The sequence below is a fragment of the Thunnus maccoyii genome, chromosome 11 (genome assembly GCF_910596095.1).
Source record: "Thunnus maccoyii chromosome 11, fThuMac1.1, whole genome shotgun sequence".
Taxonomy (NCBI): domain Eukaryota; kingdom Metazoa; phylum Chordata; class Actinopteri; order Scombriformes; family Scombridae; genus Thunnus; species Thunnus maccoyii.
Window position 1 is genome coordinate 16,781,628 of NC_056543.1, and position 21,320 is coordinate 16,802,947.

Below are 21,320 nucleotides of genomic sequence, written 5' to 3' on the forward strand. Positions count from 1 at the left end.
TGAAAAAGCCTGATAATACATAGAAACATTGATAGAATGAACAGTAAAAACATATGAAATGGGTATTTTGTGTAGCCTTTCTTAGCATGTAAAACTTGAGTGAATCAATTTTGTTGGCTACCACATAACTGCTCGTAATGAATTCTTCTCAACTTCTTGAGTAGAGGATTTTTAAAATATTTGGACGGTGTTATGTTTTTTTTGTTGGCTCTGTGCTCTGCATATTGAATCTGAAAGGAAGCAGTGACTGAGGTCAGTGGTTGTTCTGGAGTGTAGCCAAAACATAGTTCCTGCCTGAAAACAAACATTAGCTCAAATAGTGTAGTAGACTGCTAATCATAATAGTTTGGCTGTTAACAATATAATAGGAAACCAAATCTAGCAGCCTTAATGTAGTAGCTTGTATAGCTAATATGTGGCGATGCAGTACAGATTGGAAGGAGACATTGAATTGATATTATAAGATCTGGAAAACCACTGAATACATTTCTCCTTCATGTTTAAGTGACTTTTAAAACATCACACAAAGGCTTGCAGAAAATGAGGTTAATCCATTGTGAATGATGGCCTTAGTTGCCATTTTTAAAATACCCCATTAAGCAGTATGATGCTGCGTTCTTGTTTTTTTGTGGGGGAAATGATCAATAATGTCTGACAGCCATTATCAGTGTCATTTTCGGTCAACTCTGGAACTTGCTAGCCAGTGTAGTTAACCAAGAATGTTGGTTAATGTTGAGAATATGTGGTGTTTACAGTAAGTAAGTAATTTAACTTTTTACACGACGAAGTGTCCCTATGTAATGAAATAATTGAAAAGGCAGAGAAAATGATTACTACAACATATAATGGAGTTTTTTTCTTAATCCATTATTTTGATGAGTGCGTTATCATGGCTATATCGAGGGCATTAACTGAGTAAATATGAGGTGTGTGTGTGTAATTTATTCAAAATAATTGCAGCGATCAGGGAAGATTTGAGAACCTACCTGCCCAACCTCGTTTGTGTGTCATCCTTTTAGCACTAAAGACTAACAAACAAGGGCAGGCTAATGTTTTCTAGACAAAACATGTATCTCTATCTGTATCTTAAAGTTGAAGCCAAACAGTTTTTCCTCACAATAACAGGAAGAGGCCAGGCTGTGCTCATTCATTCATTTTCAATGCTTTTTTTTTTTACTTTTTAAGGTACCTCCTGTAGATAAGGACCTAGTATTGACAGATAATGAAAATAACAGTTATTACATAGTACAGGTGTAGTGAAAATCGCAAGCTTTTCACATTTCAGTCTGAAGGTTTTTCAATCGGAGGAAGAAATAAGTCATCATTTGAAGCTTGTAACAGAAGGGCTCACCTGTAAAAAAAAAAATAAAAAAATAACATTTTTATTTTCCTCCAAAAGCTAAAACGAAGCACTTATTCAGCAAATCACTGTATTACAGTGTTACAAGGTTAATGGACTGTTTTCTGCTTGTCTTCATGCTGCCTGGGGATATCCTCAGATGCCCTGGTTGATGATGACGTTCAAGGTGAACATTTTTGGTTGATGTGTTTCATCCGTCTCCCATCATCCTCTGTGTATTGTGATTCATGTCGGTGCTGCATGTGCACATGTGCCTTGTTATTTGTTCTTGGGTAAATAATCATCTCCAACTAACCATCGTTTCTACCAGTGAATGTGAACTTGTTTATGATAGTGTTCTCTTTTAGGGTCAGGCGTTGTGCTGTGATTTAACAACACAATCTGCAGAGTAGGTCAGGACAATATGGCCAACAATATGGTCACAGTATGTTTTTCATATGTCCAGAATTATCACAATATACTTGCTGCTTAATTTGAAGTTCAGAGGTATATTCAGCTTTAGATTGATTTCTACACAAATCAGAATGCTCAGAGCAGCTTTAACATTTAAGCCTTAACAAAGAAATAGATTTATGTATTAAAATACATAAATTAGAAAAATGTCCTTGCTTCTGTTTAAGTAGAACTCTCACAAGCTTGTTTTGTCCTTGAATCAGCCATGCTGTTAGCTCTGTATACTCGTGGTGGTGGTGGTGTTGGTAGTTTTTTCAGATAGAGGAAGAGGTTTGTTGTTTCCCAGCTCGCCTGCAATGAATATCAATTTGCTCTTTATCAGACATTAGAAATCCAAACCATCTCCCGATCACAGAAGTTGTGTGACTTCTCTTTGCTACAATTTCTTTGTCGCATGGAGACATTTGAGCCTCTTAACTGTCCCTTATTTTCATGTGTATCTGTGGGTTCTTGTTAGTGGGTGGTTTTGTTTGTCTTTTTTTTTTTTTCTTCCTTGTTTCAGGGCCTACTCGTGTCGGCTGCACAACCCTGTTGCTGTAGCCTGATTTGATGATTGTTCAGAGCTTTGACTTGCAAAACAGTTCCATTTATCAGAAATTACTCTCAGCAGTTAATCATTGTTATTGAGGTTTTTTTTTTTTTTTTAATTTGTTATAATTTTCAAGATTGTTTTATTGCTTAGCCCCACTATACACACAAACACACACACTGCTGCTATGACTGATGATATCTCAAGCAGACACAGATGGGTTTTCATTCCTTGTCCTCTGAGCAGGGAGAAACCAGTTCTTCTCTCTCTCTCTCTTTCTCTTTGGTAGACCATCCCTCCTATGTCCTCCTCCTCCCATATCTCTCCCACGCCTTCACTCTTTCTCCTGTTTTTCCTTTTTAAGGCCGAGTTATGCAAGAAAGGATCTAGTTTACTCAACGTGTTGTCAGGGTAAAAAGACGGCCGTCACGTAGAGGGGCGATATGATAATCATCTAAATATAGAGAACCGGTGCACAATTTCAGTTTATCCTGAAAGGCATTCATAGTGTAGCGCTCAGTTTTACATTCGAAGAAGCCAAAATGATTGTGGAAGGAATAAAAATGAAGAGCTAGAAAGAGAAGTTCAAACCTCGCTCACTTGCTTTCTCACCTCCACACTCCCAGACGATTGCTGCATGAAGTGGGTGTAAATGTCAGACGGTCTGTTTCAGAAAATTCCAGAAATTTGTCGGACACATCCCTCCCGATTCCAGAGTTAGAAAGGTGTGTGTGTGGGGGGGGGGGGGGGGGGGGGAAGGTGTTCAAAACTGTTCAATCATCCGACAAGTGGTTCTGATGGAGTATACTGACGCCTTTACTCTACTCCCTTCCCCCCCTTCTCTCACTGTCTCCCTTTCTCTCGTGTACACTTGACTGGAGCCTAGCCTCTAACACAATCAGTTGTCACAAGTGCTCGATGAGCCATAGTAGAAGGAATTAGAATGATCACATGATCGGACTCAATTTCAAGCATTTGGCTAACACCATCTGACAGCCTAACCTTGATATTGTAGCTGTTGGTGGTTTTCTGTCACTAGCTATCCATATGATGTTTTGCCTCCTCTCCTCACCTCTTTCTGGTTCTGCCACACGCATTTTGTGGTTTTCCATCTTTTCTGTTCAACAGACTGTTATCCCCTCTTCTTGTGCTTTCTTTCTTACTCCTCTCTAGTTCTTTCTTCTCCCTCCACCCACCTGGCTCCCCTCGTCGCACGTCATTGCTGTCATTGGCAGGAAGTCATACCTCTCTGCTGCTAAAAAATGGAAAATTAAGACAAATTGTCCCTGATAATGTGTTCATTACACTCAATTCCCATTTCAGAGCAGAGTGGGACTGAGAGAGAGAGCAGGGGGAGATGGTGTATCTGCATGTGCGGCTTCTCCGACCTGCCAGCTAAACCACCGTAGTTTTAACTGTGGTACGCTCAATACTATGTGTAATGGTTTTCTGGTGATCATCCCAGTTCTTCTTACTGTGTTCTGTTTGTTTGTAGAGGGGTTTTTAGAGTTATTTTTGTCAAGGAATGCAGTCAGCTGCATCCATTTAAGTGTTTGTTTCTCCAGAGTAAGCATGCGCCAAGCCACCACCGCCCTTCATCTAGCCTGTGCCAAATGTAATCTGTTAAAGCCACGGTGAGAGGGCTGAGGGGGAGAATTAAATGACTATAACGCACCAGAAATGTGGGCCATTCATCCTCAATAGACAGCAGTATGTTATTTCTTTTTTTTTTGGTAACAATTTGCAGATGCTTTTAGAAGTGACTGCAACCTTTCTATCAGGGAGGCAGAATAAAGAAGGCAGACGGATTAGCCTCTTCTAAGGTTGTTTGAATGTTGCTTCTTTAAGGAGTCAGGCTGCTAAGAGGGAGAGATATGCATGAAGGCTCCTGTGCCTGGGAGAGCGTGTCCCTCTCACTTGGTCACAGCTGTGCCAAAAGCCCCGTTGATGTGGCTAGGCTTTACATGGGATGAGAAGTCTCTGGTGATCCTAGACGGCCTCATTAACCCTCTTTTCATTTTCATCCTTTCTCCCCCCCCCCCCCCACTCCCATCTTATATTCTCTTCTGCTTCATTTTCTGTTGCTCCAGCTTTTTCCTTATATTTTACCGCTACCTCCTCCTCTGTCACATCCTCACCCCCCTTCAAACCTTTGAACAAGAGAAGCTGAGCTGACTTCCTGCCAAGCTGCTGCTAGTGGCTATTGTGTGCATTGCCACAGATTTAAAGGCTTCCTAGGCTATTGAGTGTGCCATTACAGCACACAGCAGCAGCATTACTCTGTTTTACTCCCTACCTCGCACAGCCTGCCTGCCATTTCAGAGTACTTGTTCATATGTTGTCCATAGTTAAGTTCAACCATTTCAAGCCTCAAAACTATTTGCTTGTTTAATGTAACCTATTGATAAGTCTATAATTTTGCGCATTTGACTGATATTGTGAACCTACAATATATATTGCAGCTGCAGTGGGTTCATTTAGCAAAAAGCCATGAGAGTCCACGCTTAAAGCTAAAATATATTCACCCCCAAGTGCCTAAAATCCTCTAAGCTGCTCTAAAAGCATTGCAGCAAGTGGCTTATTGCTTTTATTAAATTATGTTGTTTTTTTAAGTTGTTTTTTTTTTCCACCAAGCAATTCCTTAACAATGAATAACAACCTGGTAGCAGGTGTGGAGTGGGCTCGGGTATTAAACAATGCAGAATGGCTCAGGAGCAGGTGGGGCACTATTGGCAGGGGGCTACCCTGTTGTATAGGCTAAGCAAGCTTTAATATTGTTTTTTTGCAGAGAAGTTATGGGGTTTTTAAGACACAAACAACAAAACTACATTTAAACACCTCAGTAGACCAACAAAAACACATTCAGGTTACAGTTAAAAAACAGGCAACAAAAACATTCTTAAGAAAAGCTTCAAGTTGTAACATTTTACTTGATGAAATAATCAGGCATTACATCCCTGGAACTGACAAACCAGACAGCAAGTGATTAAAATGAAATTTGGAGAGAGCCTTTATTTAAAGTATGTACTGTAAGTAATGATGTCAAGTATGTGCAGAGTTTGACATTAGAATACCGTTTTCACATTCATCTGCTTCATGGGGAAAGTTTCTCCATGCTCATCTTAAATCTGAGTTTGAGATGTGCACCTAAAAACATGATTTTTGATAACAACTACTTTGGAGTCAGTCATGGTCCAGTGTGAAACTTACGCAAGCATGATGTAGAAACCTGAAGCCTCCGCTGCACATACTGTGCTGCTGTGTCCAGCAGTTAAACTTTTGAACTAAAAAATATTTGCACATTCATAGATTTTGGATTCACTGTGGAAGAAGAGGGAGTAGATATATATTTCAGAATTTAACGTTTTTATTGGAAAAACCATATCGGACACAAACAGGACACCCACTGTTCAGACTTCAGGTCAACATAGGACTGTACTATTTTGGGATGGGATGCTTACTGACTCCCAAATACTGTAAATTTACTGTAAACACATGAACACTTGGACATTGGACAGTCCCAGTGTGTGTGTGTTTGTATGTGGGGACCACACATCAGCTCAGTCTCCAGCTGAGTTAATCCCCAGTAATCAGCCAGGAAGGATACCATTCAACAGGGATTTCTCCTGAACCTCCAGATGACCGCTCCGCCACTGCCTGATAGCTAAGTGACCAGTGAGCTGGGATTTATAATATAGGCTCACCATGGCTACGATCTCAGCCTGTATGTACTCTGGTCTGCAGCCACCTGTTCAAATAACATTAATCATTAATTGAGTATATTAATTCTCGTAAGATTTCATTATGCAGCCACAAATTGGCAGGAGCTTTCGACCAGCTCCCTGATGCTCCCCCAGAGCTCGCTTGGTTTCTATACTTCTGAAGACTTCAGGGGTCAACCTCAGTCTGGCCTGGTATCTACATCTGGATTTTTCCCTCATCTTGTTCCCAGAGGCCCCCTGCTCTCAAAGGAGGGAAACATGCTTACTTATTAATGTCTTCTGTCTCAAACTGTGACAAGAATCCCTCATTTAGCTTGTTCTGCATGGCAGAATTATGGTTTAGCAGCAGTCTGTGTCTGAGCTCATGCAGTTGGAGAGGACCCAAGTGATGTCTGGAGGCTCGTGAAATGTGCAATGAGCAGTTAGTTGCCAACTGTATACCAGTCCACTGGGGTTCACAGTTTAGTGAGCTTCATTGATGTGAGGCTGAACACAAACACAAACATAGGCATGCAGATCACTTAAAATGTGTGGGTATGTTTGACAAAAATGGACAGAAGGAAAGCAAACCTCTCCATGTCCACATTGTTTTCTACTCTTAATTTTATCTGTGTTTTTTTTTTTTTTTTTAAATCAGCTTTGAATGAGAGTGCAGTCCACAACTCATTCATGCTGTCTTCACACCTTTACAGTGATATCATGACCTTTATCGTGCCTCTTAATAAAAATTGTTATGCCACAACAACGTATTTAGCCCCAAGTTAAATTTAATAAGGGGACTGATTGGCTGAAGCATGCCATGCAGTTGTGGTCAATTTTCAAGTATTAGCCCTCAGTCAATTTAGTACAAACTTTGCAGCCTGTTACCTCCTGTGCAGCAATATTCAAATCCTGTCTCAAAAGTCTCACCATTAGATGGCATTTTGTGCCATGTTTTAATCATCATTTTTCTTATTAAAGGGGACCTATTCTGCTCATTTCCAGCTCTATATTTTTATGCATGATTCACAATTCAAAAAACATCTTATTTATCTTATACTGGCCCTTTATGTAGCTCCTCAGTTCAGCCTCTCTCTCTAACAGGCAGTCTTAGCTCCTGTTTCTTTAAGGCCCCCCTCCCGATGAGCCCACTCTACTCTGATTGGCCAGCTTCCGGAGGCCTGCAGAGGGGCAGCAGGTATCAGTCGTGTTAAGTTACCGCTGATGAAAACCCAACATTTCCTGCTTAACTGCTTCATATTAAAAGCCTTTAAATGACTAAATAATGGGAACCTTTTATTGTGAAGAATTCATAGGAAATTAAATGTGTCTATCACTGAATTAGCGGAGCTTTGTTTGTGGCGCTAAAAAACGGTCAATGCAACAAGTTCTGGAGATATTTGGAGCTCTTTGTTCGGCAAATCAGTTAAAAATAATGCAGGGAGGACTAGTACAAGCAGAAACAGCCACAGTAATGATGATGTTTTATAAAGAGCTGCAGACAACCAGCACACCTCTAACATGTAAACAACTTATTTTACTTTGCTGTGCTTGAGCTTTTTGCTCTTAGGGATTGCTTTTACATAGGTTAACCTTTTTATTTGAAACTTTGGCCACGTTTAATATGAACATCCAACATTGTAACAATATATATATGACAGAAAATAAGGAAGCACACAATTGGTCCCCTTTTAATGTTATTTTGTTTCATCGTGGATTTTTCCTGTTTTCTACCAGTTTAGAATGCCCTGTGCACTACGGTCATTGGGTGCAACACTATTAATTGCATCCGTGTTTCCCTCAGTTGCGTCTTTTCCTTGCTCCCACTGAAGATGTGAAGAGAGGTTCAAGGAAAAGATGTGAGTAACGTGTAAAATGAGGAAACACTTCTAGAGAAATGAGACGTCCTTTCCTTTGAACGGCCATGTAAAGCAACAACAGTTTCTGATAGAACAGCACAGCTGGATCAGCTATCAGTCGGCTTTAACATCTCTGTAGCGACTTTTGATGGCTTGGAGTTTGTATTTGCACACATGCACTGTCCAAATAATAATAAAGGCACACAGTTATCACCACCAGTGCAGCAGTGAATTCTTTCTGTATGTTTTCCCTTAAACTGACAAACAGTGGAGCTCACTACTCTTGCATCTGTATTTATTGATATTCTTATTGTATATTCCTTATTTAGTAATCCTTGTAATAATTAGAATGTCTTACACCTCCTCTCCCTGACTATAGTATCATCCATGATGTAGATTAAAAGGAAAAAACAAGACAGAAAGACAGATCATGAAAAGAAAAAAAGCAGGTGTGAACACAGCAATCGCACTCGGATGCGGACAGAAACAACCGGACTAAGACCTTTTTGAAGAGGTGGTCTTAGTTGATTTTTTTTTTTAATGTTTTTTTAAATGTTTTTTTTTTGTTTAAATGTTTTTCTACCTTCCTTGCACTTACTGCTTTCAATTCATTTCCATCCTGTGTGAAAATCAACTTAACAAACCTGAAACTTGCTACACAGTGAGGTCACAGTGAACGTTACATCTGGTTTTATTTTTGTCAGGGTTGCTGTATCGTTTTATGGAAATAGAGTGCAGACCGTGCAAATCTGTGAACTGTATTACCATGCAACAGTGACAATAACTTTGACAACAATAAAAACAGACATTGTTCACTGTGATTCATTACCTAACTAGCAAGGATCAAGTCTGTTAAAATGGATTTTCACACCATAACAATGGATAGAAACCAATTTGGGGGAAAAAACACATAGCATGCTGTGAGCATTTTATGTAATATGAAGCAGAAACATTGATGTGGTTCTTTAACCTCCAACATCTTTTTTCTTTTAATCTTTTGCCTATTTTTCACCCTGATATGGTTTAGACATTTAACTAATACCATTATTGAAAAAAAACAGTAAATAAGCTGGAAGACATTCTGTGTCTTGCTCAGTGACACTTGGGAGTAGACTGACAGATTTTGACTCAAACCTTTGACACTTTTGGCACAGTTATGAGACTGTTTGTAATCACTAGACTGCTCTGCTTCTAGCTACTTATCTGCTAACCACTCTCCTACATCCTCAGGAATACGGAGCTCATATGCCAGTCAACACAGCCAGCTAGGTCAGGACTTAAGGTCAGCCATGTCCCCAGACCGCCACATCGCACCAATCTACGAGGATCGGACGTTCCAGGGCCCGTTGTACCGCAGCCCCAGCCACACCCAGCAGGGAACCCTCTACAGGAGCCCCTCAGGTATTATTTATATGGTAAAAGCCCAGAGGCGGGTAAAAAGCCTAATTTATGGACAGTAACAAACCACCCACAAATTACATGTCACTTTTATAACACAATATCTAAGACACACCCACCCCTGCATAGTGTCTTAATTGCCTCTCATCTATGGGCTGTCACCTTATGACAGCGAAAACAAAGTTTGTGTTGCAGGTTAGGCAATGTGTATATTAGATTAGCAATGTGTTTTTTCTATGACAAAATTAAGGCTTTTAGAGAAAATATAAAGGAACATTGAAGAGATTGTGATTCAGAAGACACTGACATAGGGCTGTGTGATATGACAATAAATATTGTGTGATGATAGAGAAACATCTATCGTTTTATGCTCTGTAGTTTATTTCATTGTGCCGCAAATCACACTCTTTACAGCAATATTTTTCATCATTTGGAGTCCGTCCATCTTTTGTGCACATTACATTAATAAATTCTTCTTCTTGGTGTTTTACTCACAAAGCTTTTATTGCACTTACAGTAACGTAACAAGTGTAGCTGTCATCAACTTGAGTGCTTTGCCTGTTTCACTGTCTCTCCTCTGCTCCGCTGTGTGTGCAGCGCACACACCCCCTAGGGGGCTCAGCCCTGCCCGTTGTGAGAAAGAGAGGAGGAGAGAAGCAGCGAGCTCTTCCAGCGACCATAAATGACAGCAAAATGGAGTGGAGGCTATGTTTATGTTATTCACCTAATTTATGTGCACTCGTTTCATTTCAGCTCAGTGTGAGAGTCTCTACTGCGTTTTGCTGTCATTCATGGTCACATTACTCTCCTCTGCTCTTTGTGGTTCAGCGCGGGTGGGGCTCGGCCCTCCATGTGTGTGCGCAGCGCAGTAGAGGACAGACAGTGAACCAGGTGAAGCACTCGAGTTGACAACAACTACACTTTTTACATTACTGTAAGTGCAATAAAAGCTTTGCGGTAAAAAGCAAAGAAGAGTAATTTAATTTAATCTGCACAAATGATTGACAGACGGGAGGAGGGGAAGGGACCAACAACTATTTAGTCATTGAATTTACAGAAAATGTGCTATATCGGGATATGAGATTTTGGTCATATCACACAGCCCTACACTGACATATATGTTCTTAATTTTAGAACTAAAGTGGTCCCAGTTAAAGATGATCATTTCAAGTAATTGCTTTTTTTTTTTCTTTTTTTTTTGCTTAAAGTGACATGAGAAGATTGATACAACTCTTATATGAAGCTACAGCCAGAATACTGTTCTTGAAGACTTTTTTTGAGTCTCATTGTTATGACAAGACTTCAGGAAGTGACTGCACCTGGCCACAAAATAGACAGGGGCACATAATCTGCTGTAAAACCGCAAATTTGTTGTTTTTATACTTCGGCTTTTATAGGGATTAAGCAAACAAGATATAACATGTTCATTAATGAGCTTTAGAGGTGCTGGTAGACAGATTTTGTTGCCTTTGGACGGAGCCAGCCAGTCCTTATGCTAAGCTAAGCTAACCATCTGCTCTTCATCTTTAGCATATTGGCATTAGAGTTATTGATCCTATCATCTAACTCTTTTCAGGAAAGTGAATAACCTTATTTCCTTAAATGTCGAACTATTCCTTCATTTACAAAAAAAATGACAACATAAGTGACAATGAAAATAACCTTTGTAGCTCAGTGACTCCCAACCCATCGTCAGTACATTGTTACCAGGCTGTGAGCAAATGACAGAAGAATATTTATCTGACTTGTTAGGATATGGGTAATGACCTTGTCCTTTGTGCGGACTGTCTGATACATCATCAGTACCCCCTGCTATTGCTAACTAATTATACACACAAGTGTTGACAACTTTTTAGAGCTCCCTGACCAACACCGAGTTAACATAAGGTGTGTGTGTGTGGTCAAGATAAGCCCAAATTTTCACCAATAACATTTTCATTTCAGGCAGACACATCTTCGCATCAAGAGCACTTTCTTTTTATTATCTATTACGGATTCTCCTTTTGTCTTAAAATCTTTGTCTTTCCCATTTAATCTGGGGCCCCTTGACTCTGGTGTTTTGTCGTCCTTGGGGAACACAATTTCCCTGCCCATCTGGCCTTAAGCACTATGTATGTTGTGTCTTTTTTTCTTGCTTTTTCCCTCTTGCTTTCTATTTTTCTTTCCCTCTGTCATCCTCTCCTTCCCTGCCTCCCTCCCATCCTCCCTCCACTGCCAGGCAGAATGGGTGAGACATGAGTTAATAGGCAGGTACTGATATGTCATCCCACCACAAAGGAGTCCATTACCCGTGTGTCACACTGAGAATGAGAAGAAGGATGAAGGGGCCAGGGGACAGCTTGGTTACCTACTTCCACAGCCTGCTCTCTTACAGCTCTCCTGATGTTGGCATTCTCCTCTCATCGTCACCCCTGCCTCGGATACATAGCTTAGTTTTCGCTGACAAACACTCTCCATGCAGCCTTCTCCTTGGCTCACTGGAGATCTGCTTAGGCCGATAAGTCGACTAATAACTGCTATTGATGCCGTGAAGAAGCCACTATAATGTGTTTATGCCGGCTATATTGAGAAAAAGACAAATGGAGCGGAGCTGGAGGGGGTGTTCAATATGGAGTCTTTGTAAGAGCTACCACACTAGAAAAATCCAATTGTATCCCAGAGTTTTCTTTGTAATGTTGTGAAATGAAATTTCAATGGGCCATATCCCCCCACCGGTTTTCCATGCATTCTTTTTTTTTCAGTCTTTTTCTGGAAGCTTGCACATTACTTTTTGTGCAAGTGGAAGCAAGATTTAAATGTTGATTAGAAATATTGATCCTTGGCTGACAAATGTGAAATGGGATCCAAATATTTCTGGTGAAGGTACATTATATTTGTAATTTGTCTTCCATAGTCTTTGTGATAGTGATTCCTTCTGTAAGGCTACATTTTGGGAGATAACCATATGGCAGGGTAGCGTTGCTGCCCAACATAGAGGTGCACTGATATGAGAAATTGTGTTTTTGGAGCAGCCCCACGAGTTGACGTCTTGGTTTCTGGTAGGAGGGAGTTTGAGCACGCACATGCCCAGTCCTGTTGCCTGATAGAGATCTGACCAGTGGAGCAGTCACGCTGCCACAAATCACGTGGCTCTGGTGAGAAGGAGGGCTAGAGCCAGCCAGCTTGTTTATGCAGTCCTGTGTTTGTGACCCATTGTGTTAAAAAACTGGGTCATAATATCACTTGAAGCGAATGAAAACAGGAAAGATGACAAAAGCGATATGCTGTCAGACTGAATATTGGACCTTGTCTGGAAGGATGACTTCTCTGCATGCTTTTGTTTGTGATGCTGCTGCTTTACTAGTGTGTCTCTGACTGTTTTTGGAGCAGGTCATGTTTTACCATTGCCTCTCTGCTGTGTTTGGCAAAATCAGCCTAAGAATACAGTGGCGCAAAGGAGCAAGAAGGTGCTAAGGAAAGGATTCGCAGATCATCGAGCAGGTTGAGTTTTCCTGGGCTCTTTGAAAACCAGCAGGACCCCTCCGGCTAAACACAATCTTGTAAAAACAAAACAACAAGGAAACAGGCCTTTGAAGAAGACTTCTGTTTTTTGGGAGCTGTGTTTTATCCTCATCATTAATTGGTTCCAGATTTGAGAATTTGCTGAGTCTGTCAGAACGGCTGCATGTTTGTATTTTCAGCTTGGTTTTAAGTTATATGCTACTCATGTACAGAGCTCAGAGTTTATCTGAAAAGGTCTGAAATGCTGCTAATCTCCACTAACCTGGCTTTGTCAGTTTGCATGTGTGTTCTGTTTACATTTTCCTTCTAAAAGTTTTGTTTTTTGGCCCCCAGGTGTGGGGAGTCTCCAGCGGACATCCAGCCAGCGCAGCACCATGACCTACCAAAGAAACAACTATGCTCTTAACACAGCAGCCACCTATGCTGATCCATATCGCTCAGCACAGTACCGGCCCTCTGATCCCAACTATACTCGTCAGGCCGTTGTCATGGATGATGGTGCCACCCGCTCCCCCTCCATAGACAGCATCCAGAAGGATCCCAGGTAGGCGCTGGTCACATTTTTAAACTACAGCACTAAGATGTAGTCAGTGGTTAGTAACCAATGTAGCATAGCACGACCCAGTGATCCAAAGAGACTGCTTATGCTTACAAGGCATCGCTGTTCTGCTGGGTCAACAGCGGTGTCCTCTTACTATTCAAACAGTGAGCTCCCCGGGTAGTCGCATGCAGCTCTACTATGCCTGGCCACCTAACAATGGATTCTCACACACACCGAATTACTGCATCTGCTCTTGTTGTACAGACACATGTAAGCGTAGAGAGAGAGGGTGGACATCTGTGGTAAACCCCTGACTTTGCACATTGGGGGCTTTGTTTGCACCTATGTATGTCGCTGTAGTGCAAGTACTTGAAGTGAGTGTAACAGGGAGAGTGTCGTGACCCAGGTCTGTTCAGGAAGTGCATCGGGGTAAAGTTTCCCAAATAATATTTGTTTAACAGGATTCCTGTCTAGGGAAATACATGAGTGTTAATTTTTCAGCTTTGGCTTTGTGCTCTGACACAATCAAGATAAAAAGTGTTTGACCAGCCTGGAGTCTTGCTGCATTTAATTCACTAAACAATTTAGGAATGAAGCATTTCTGCTACAACTCAAACCCAAATAATCTAATTCATCACCTGGTTTTGGATGCACGTAACTGCTACTCTGTTCTGTTTTATCTATATTTTTTTACAAATAGGAGACAAAAGAAACTTATTAAAGTAACATACTAATAAATATACAGCAGAGCTTTTTATTATTAACTTTTGAGTGTAAAAAATGCTCCCTTAAGTGTATTTCAGTCTAAGAGATGCATTCCTCACTTCTGTGAAGAAAATGGAACTGAAAAAAAGTTTTACCTTTCTGTAATGTACTGCATACAGAAATGCAATAATCCAAGTGTGACCAATGTGGATTGTCATATAGAGCCAGATGTGAATGTAATTTCCTGGGCTTATCAGGTTGCCCTGAGGTGCTGAAGTATTCATTTTGAGAGAAACTGTGCCTGAGGTTTTTAAGGGAACACTCTTCATTGATGCCTCTGTTGTCATGCTGATACTTTTGTGTGTGTCCCCCCCCCCCCTCCCCAACTGTGTTTCTAGGGAGTTTGCATGGCGTGACCCAGAGCTAACGGAGGTGATTCACATGCTGCAGCACCACTTCCCCTCGGTGCAGGCCAACGCAGCCGCCTACCTGCAGCACCTGTGCTTTGGCGATAACAGAGTGAAAACTGAGGTAGGCGCCGTACCACTGCTCCTATACTGTGTCTTGGTCAAAATCTATACTCATCCATCTTAACATCTGATAATTATTACACATTATCTGCAGTTTTTGTTTATTTATCAGTAGCAATTGTGTCATGTTTAAAGGGAAACTGCAGTTAATTGCAATTTGGGTCTTTTTTTTGTAGTTCCGGCCATTCATTCTATTGGTTATTTGTTTAGGTCTCAAAATGCAGAGACATAGCTGAAAATTGGTCCAACAGGGAAACAATCACAATCAACAATCAGATAAGTTGTAAAAAAAATGTCCTAGCTTAAGACCCCTTTTATACTGTGTGATTTTGGGCTTTTGGAGACCAAAGTTGACAATTTTGAGAGAAACATGGTAAAATCTTTTGTCATCAATCCACAGTGGTCTTAGATCACACTGTGAGACACATCAGACGACTGATTCGAAGCTTTGACGACCAACGATAGCCTTCAGCAAAATCAGAAATTTAAGACCAAATTCTAAAAATGTGACAACTCGTCTACAAACAAACCAATCAGAATACAACATGAAATGATACAGAATACACAGGCCGGCACGACATTTCATAAGTGCAGTGGGTGCCCAGTTTTCTCTGCAATGAGACATTATTAGCGACTTTATGAGTCTGCTCACTCTTGGTTTTGCCTTCAAATGAAGTGCTTGCTAATCTGGCCAAACTGTCATCTTGTTTACAACCTGACCAATAGGGCCTATTTTTAGCTACAACTCAGCGTGCAGCCGATCATTTGTGTAGCCAGTTCCAGGGTGTGTCGGTGTGTACATTTTTCAGCCAAAGCCTGTTCTTTCCATTGACTGTTCAGTCATTCTGTAGATTCCCTCTTGAAGAAAGTGTCAAGTTGGTGGAGGAGGGAACAAAAGCCAGTCACCTGGGCAGGGTCCTCACAACCATCATAGAGAATAAATTTACACAAAGACACTCAAAGATGTGTTTACATTCACCAGTAATGCCATTAGGCAATGAAAAAACAACCTGTAGAAAACAGCAACAGTTACAAAAAACTAAACAGACATAGAAGCATCCGTTACAACCCTATTTTTGCCCTCAAACATTAAAGGTCAAGCTTGTCCATTTTTGCTTCAGTATGTTTTGGTGAAAAAATTTACACTTTGATAGGAAGGCACAGGAAGACGAATAAATCATCAGATACGAAGGATATATTTTTTATTCTCAGATGCCAAATGTCAACATATCACAGTAACAGTTCAGACCACATAATGAAAAGCTGGAAGCTTATTTTTATTTCTTAGCACGCTTCATTCTTTGCCCCAGATGAAAATGTAAATGTAGTCTTTCCATCTCCTGTGGTTAAGGCTTTTTCTGTGGTCATAGATTAGCATTACTTTTCTAAATAATTTGTATGTCGTATGAATACATTCCTTGTGTGTAGATTCTCTTGTCACATGAATAAATGCATGATTTTGCTCTCTGCAGTATGTAAACTGAAAAAAAATGCTGCGAGTGGTCCGCCTTTCCTACCTGATAATGGTGTGTTATGGCCTTCGTTCACCCTGTTCACAGGTGTGTCGACTCGGCGGAATCAAACACCTGGTGGACCTGCTAGACCACAAGGTCCTTGAGGTCCAGAGGAACTCTTGCGGAGCTCTGAGGAACCTTGTTTATGGGAAAGCGATGGATGACAACAAGACAGCTGTGAGGAATGCAGGAGGAATCCCAGCTCTGCTCCGCCTGCTGAGAAAGACTGTAGATGCAGAGGTGCGGGAGCTTGTCACAGGTGAGTCAGCATGTGAGGGCACTGTATTAGCCGTGTAGTGAATTCTAAGCATGATAGTGTTTTTCCACCCACACCTTTGAGAATATGTGCATGCGGTATCCATACTGCTTCTTTATCCCTCCACCCCACTATGTGACAGGACAGGAACATCACACAGCTTGGGCAGAAGCTGCTGAATTATTTACCTGACAAACCTAGGGGTGTTTTGGAGAGATAGTTCAGTACTGTGTTGATTAGGTTGCTCATGAGTCTTGATGTGGTCTCTAAAGTGTTTGATGTGTCTGTTGTCGTCTGAGGCTTATTAACCATACAATATTGCTCCTAGAGATAAGGTGTGAATTAATATACTCTAACTAAACAATTAGACTGCTTACTGTGGTGTATTTTAAGATTAGGATTGTCGCAGTCACAGAGGCTTTTCCTTAAGTTCCTGCCCCTGCTGCATATGATATATGCAAAGAAGTAAAAACCCCATTTCCACAGGTGTTATGTCCCAAAAATGTCCAGGGGATGAGGGGAGTAACAATAAAAAATTAGCTCGGGGGGGAAAGGAAGAGAGGGAAATGGATGTGTGAATGAAATAAAGAATTTATTTACAATATAAACAAACAATCACTGTTTCACAGGAATTTTCCAATAACACTAACAGAAAGCAAACTTCTTCCTTAAAAGGCAGAGGTTGGTCTAACTATAACAGAGACAACAGACAAAGTTAAATTAAGTTAAGCAAAAGTCAGAAGCAATCACCACCCTCCCTCCATCACCAAAGGAGTAAAACTACCAATCCCGGTACACAACAACTCGAGTATGGTTAACCATCACACGGCACAAATGCTCCCAAGTGGCCCACTGGCCCTGTCTGCAGCTCGCCTCAAGCTTTTAAGCTCCAGGCCTTGATATCTTGATTGATCACCGGTGTGATCCACCACCCACTGGAGGAGTAGGGAGGGGGGTGGCAGAACCTGTAGAGACACAGGAGAGGAAAAACACATACAGGTTTCATATTCTTTTATTAAGTGGGCTGCACAGCGTTCATTCTCTCTCTGCAAACAGCTGTCCCTGACGATCTGCTTGTCAGTCTCCTCTTTTTCTGCATCGGATCGTGTGAGGCTCACGTGTGTTTGTGTGTCGTCTGAGCTCTGCAAACAGGTTATAAATCTGTGTTGTTTAGGATCAGGGTGGAGCACTACAGAAATAAGCAAGGCAAGACATTTGGCTCCCAGGTGGCTGAGTCAGCTGTTTGTGCTCCGCTTCAGCCCCCGCTCTAACATGGTCTCAGGTTACAGTCCAGTGGTCTCCCGAAGGAAAACAATACAGCCGTAACATGAACACAACACTCTCTAGCATTTGCGTATTATTTGGGAAGAGATTGTCTTCAGTTTCCTGTTTTAATTACATGTCTGTTTACTTAGCTTAACACACGCCAAAGGAGAAAATAATCAACTTTTTAGAGAGCACAGAAACATAATTTGTCTCCGCTCAAACTCACTCCACTTGTGTTGAAGCAAAATTAAGTACACAAGGGTTTATAACTGAAAACAAACCACTGAAATGTCCTTCTCCGCTCCCTTCATTTAAATTTCAAAAAGCTACACAGACATCTGCTGCCCAATCAGAGTCAGCAGCTTTAATGTGAGCTCTGTTGAAGTTTTTCCCTTTCATCCACTAGTCAGTGAGCCTGCTGTGTGTAATTGGTAGTGCAGGCCCCAGTATGGGGAGCAATTAGAATAGGTCAGCAGTGCTGCATCACCTCTGGTTAATTACGGCTGATGAGAACAATCCACATAAAGAGCTTTCAGCTAGATGACAAGGGCATCCTACACCAAAGCTCTAAGTGGAGCAGACAGAAATCATTGGCTAGTACTTCACCGACAGCTCCCCTCTACTTGTAAAGCATTCTTTGGGCAACATTTATAATTTGAATCGTACAATAATTTGAGTCATTCAAAGGTAGTTAGCTAGAGAAGCTTCGGGGTTCCTACTGTGCCGGTGGCTCCTTCTCGACTCCCCTGGGAGGTCCAGGTGTCGGCTTTGCTTCATTAGGTCTAGCTGCAAGAACAGGCCACCCCCGCCCCCAGCAGGTCAGGGGTCATGTTGTGGGGACACAGGACGCAACCTCAGCCCCTTTTTACCTGCCTCGTCTCCCAGCAGTTGTTGTGGTTATAGCTCTTTCCTCAAACAGCCCCTTCTATCAAAAGGCCAAGCCTCACAGCGCTGTCATTAGCCGTAATGGCCGTGATACCTGAATCTGGCTCGTACATGCACACACATACACGCGCAAAAACAATGTTTTGTTACCCTTTGTTAGATATTGCATCACTTCTCTTATCTAGGCTTTACTTTGGCAAACTCAACTACATACTTAATCACAATTTCATTGTTTGAGTTTTGAGAGTGTGTGTTTTGCTCTCACATAGCTGAGTGTTTTCATAGATAATCATTTGTTCTTACAGAAAAATATGTGTTTAATGTAAAGACTCAACTGTTGACACACACTCGCTGCAAAAAAATCTATTCTTTATATCTTGATTGTTTAGGTGATAAGCATACAAACCCTGTGTCTCTAATTGCATATAATCATAGTCTTCCTCCCGCATTATTATCACTAGTAACTTCACTGCAGTCATATTGTAGCCTTTGTTGTCTGGGGTGGATGAGCTGCAGTGAGTGAGAGTGGAGTACAAACTATTGACTAAAATGGCATACAACTCTAAACCTGCAGACATAAAGAATACAACTCAGTGTAATATAAATTAAAAGTGCTGAATGAAGATTACATATTTTAACACCATCTTGTCATTATGTTTTCTATTATTTTGCTCCAGTCCTGCTCTTTATTAGTATAAAAATGTATAAAGTTTAAAAATATAGTCTTTTGGAAACTGGAGAATGTGAAATATGTGAAACTCTATCTATATAACTTTCTTTTTTCCCCTTTTGTCACACTATTTTGCAAAAGACATTAAACGACTTCCAATTCAGACAAAGATTAACGGAATAGCATCAACACACATGCGCCCAGTTGCCAAATGTTGGCATCGATCGCTGTGTTTTTGTTTGAGAACAAAGAACGGAGAGGACTTTTGATCAAATGAAAAATGAGAAACTTAATTTGATCCAAAAATAAATACACTTCTAGCCGTGAGCAGCTATACACTGACTTCGACTGAGAAATGAGAAACACCCACTAACCTCAAAAGTACATACCAAGCTGCCTGTGTGAGGTTTAGTCGATGCAGCATTGACAGGTTTCCAGTTCAGCTCCCAAAAATTGATAGGTTAATAAACTGGACAGTTTTTGAATGATCAGCAGCTTTTCATTGATTGAGGTAAATGCCCACCCAGGTACTGCACCTGCTGATATCATGGTTTAAGAGACAAAGATTGTCATTCACTTTTTTCCCAAGATTAATTTAATCTCTGTGCACCTTAAGAAGAGAGGCTTCAGAGATGCGTTTAGTCATCAAAAGTAAAAAATGCACCGTTAAACAAAAAACTAAATGTAAATTAGTCAGGTTTGTGGTTGTAGGATATAGGAGATTAGACAGATTGGAACAAGTTATCAATCTGTCTATGAGTTATTGGACTGAATCCAGAGACCTAGTTGGTATCTGGATCACTGTAAATACACAAGTTCACTATATTCTCTTCAAATTTGCTGCAACATAATTAACATAGGGCCCCGACAAACGCACCTGACTTCAATGACCTAGCACCACCAAACACAGTATTAACACTCAAGTTCAAACGAGACACTCACTATATTCTGAACGCTCAAGGATAAGTGTTGCGTATTTGTAATTCAACCTACCAGTTTGGTGCCAGTGTGAGTCTGTTTTAGCAGCCTTTTTATATGCTCATAATATAAATTAAGAATATATCTGATAAAAAAGTTGCTGCTGGCACTTGCCAGGTTTTGCTTTGCTTTGCACCGGCATGGTCAGCCCGCTGTTTTGCTCGTGGCAGAAGAAAAGCAAAGATGAAGACGACAAACAAGGATAAATTGCACTGAACGGATGATATTATTGATTTTCTGCATGAAAAATCTGGTGAATGGTTGCTGATAAGGGTCAACTGTTCCAGACACAATGCAGACACAGTGGGCAACGGTCAGTGAGGGCTCAGTGGTGCTGCCGAACTGACTACTGGCTAGGTGTATCAGGGACCTCAGACTACTATGTCATACAAATTCATTCCCTTCTGGCCAGTTAGTGCCTGATCAGTGATCTTTTGACATTCAGCCTCTCTGTTTTGCGTGAAAGCCCCAGAATCTGCTACAGCCAAGCTACCTCAAGCCAAAAGAAATATCCATCCAGTATTCAGTTCTTGGATCAATGGTTCAGCAGCTGTTACAGACATCCTAGCTTCATCTTTTTTTTCTTTTTCACCATCTCTCTATTGCACCTGAGTCTAAATCTGATTAGACTATTGGCCTTGGCGGTATAACATTGTTTAACTTGGGTCAGTGTTTCCAAGCCAGGTCAAGGCACCTGAAATCATGCCACTGAGCAGAGAACAAGGTTTAGAACTCTGTTTACACACACACACACACACACACATATATCTGCTCTATCTGACTGTCAGATATGATGTATGGCTATTGCTGCTGGTGTTGCACCACTGACAGCGTTGTCAGTCATACCTCGGTGAATTTGCCTGTTGATTTCTCCGGCATGCCCCCTCCTCCACAGGACAAGTCTGAAATCCTGCAGAGAATGTTCATTCCTACAAATTGACATTTAAGTGGGCGTGGAGGAACGTGTAGGTAGGGGGAGTGGATTGTGAAATTAAAAGGACCAGGAAAGCTGGTCAACAGGCGTGAGAATTTATGTGTTATCAGCACATTAGTGGTGCTATTTCAGGGGCAGTCGTGGTGTGTCTGAGTGTCCCGTGAGAAAGGCAAACACATAGCGAGGAGCAGCTCTCAATCACCGGTCAGATGCATTTGATTGAAATGTATCCCACTGCCT

At 41.2% G+C, this 21,320-nt stretch overlaps 1 protein-coding gene across 3 annotated transcripts in view; it reads left to right on the top strand.

The window, feature by feature from the left end:
• Positions 1-21,320, top strand: part of pkp4 (plakophilin 4) — an 84,110-nt gene that overhangs the window by 50,863 nt on the left and 11,927 nt on the right. For all 3 annotated transcript variants that reach the window (XM_042425511.1, XM_042425512.1, XM_042425513.1), the window contains 4 exons: positions 9,133-9,303; positions 13,135-13,345; positions 14,446-14,578; positions 16,137-16,350. In XM_042425511.1, the coding sequence (XP_042281445.1) occupies positions 9,133-9,303; positions 13,135-13,345; positions 14,446-14,578; positions 16,137-16,350 (729 nt within the window). The remainder of the gene's footprint in view (positions 1-9,132; positions 9,304-13,134; positions 13,346-14,445; positions 14,579-16,136; positions 16,351-21,320) is intronic.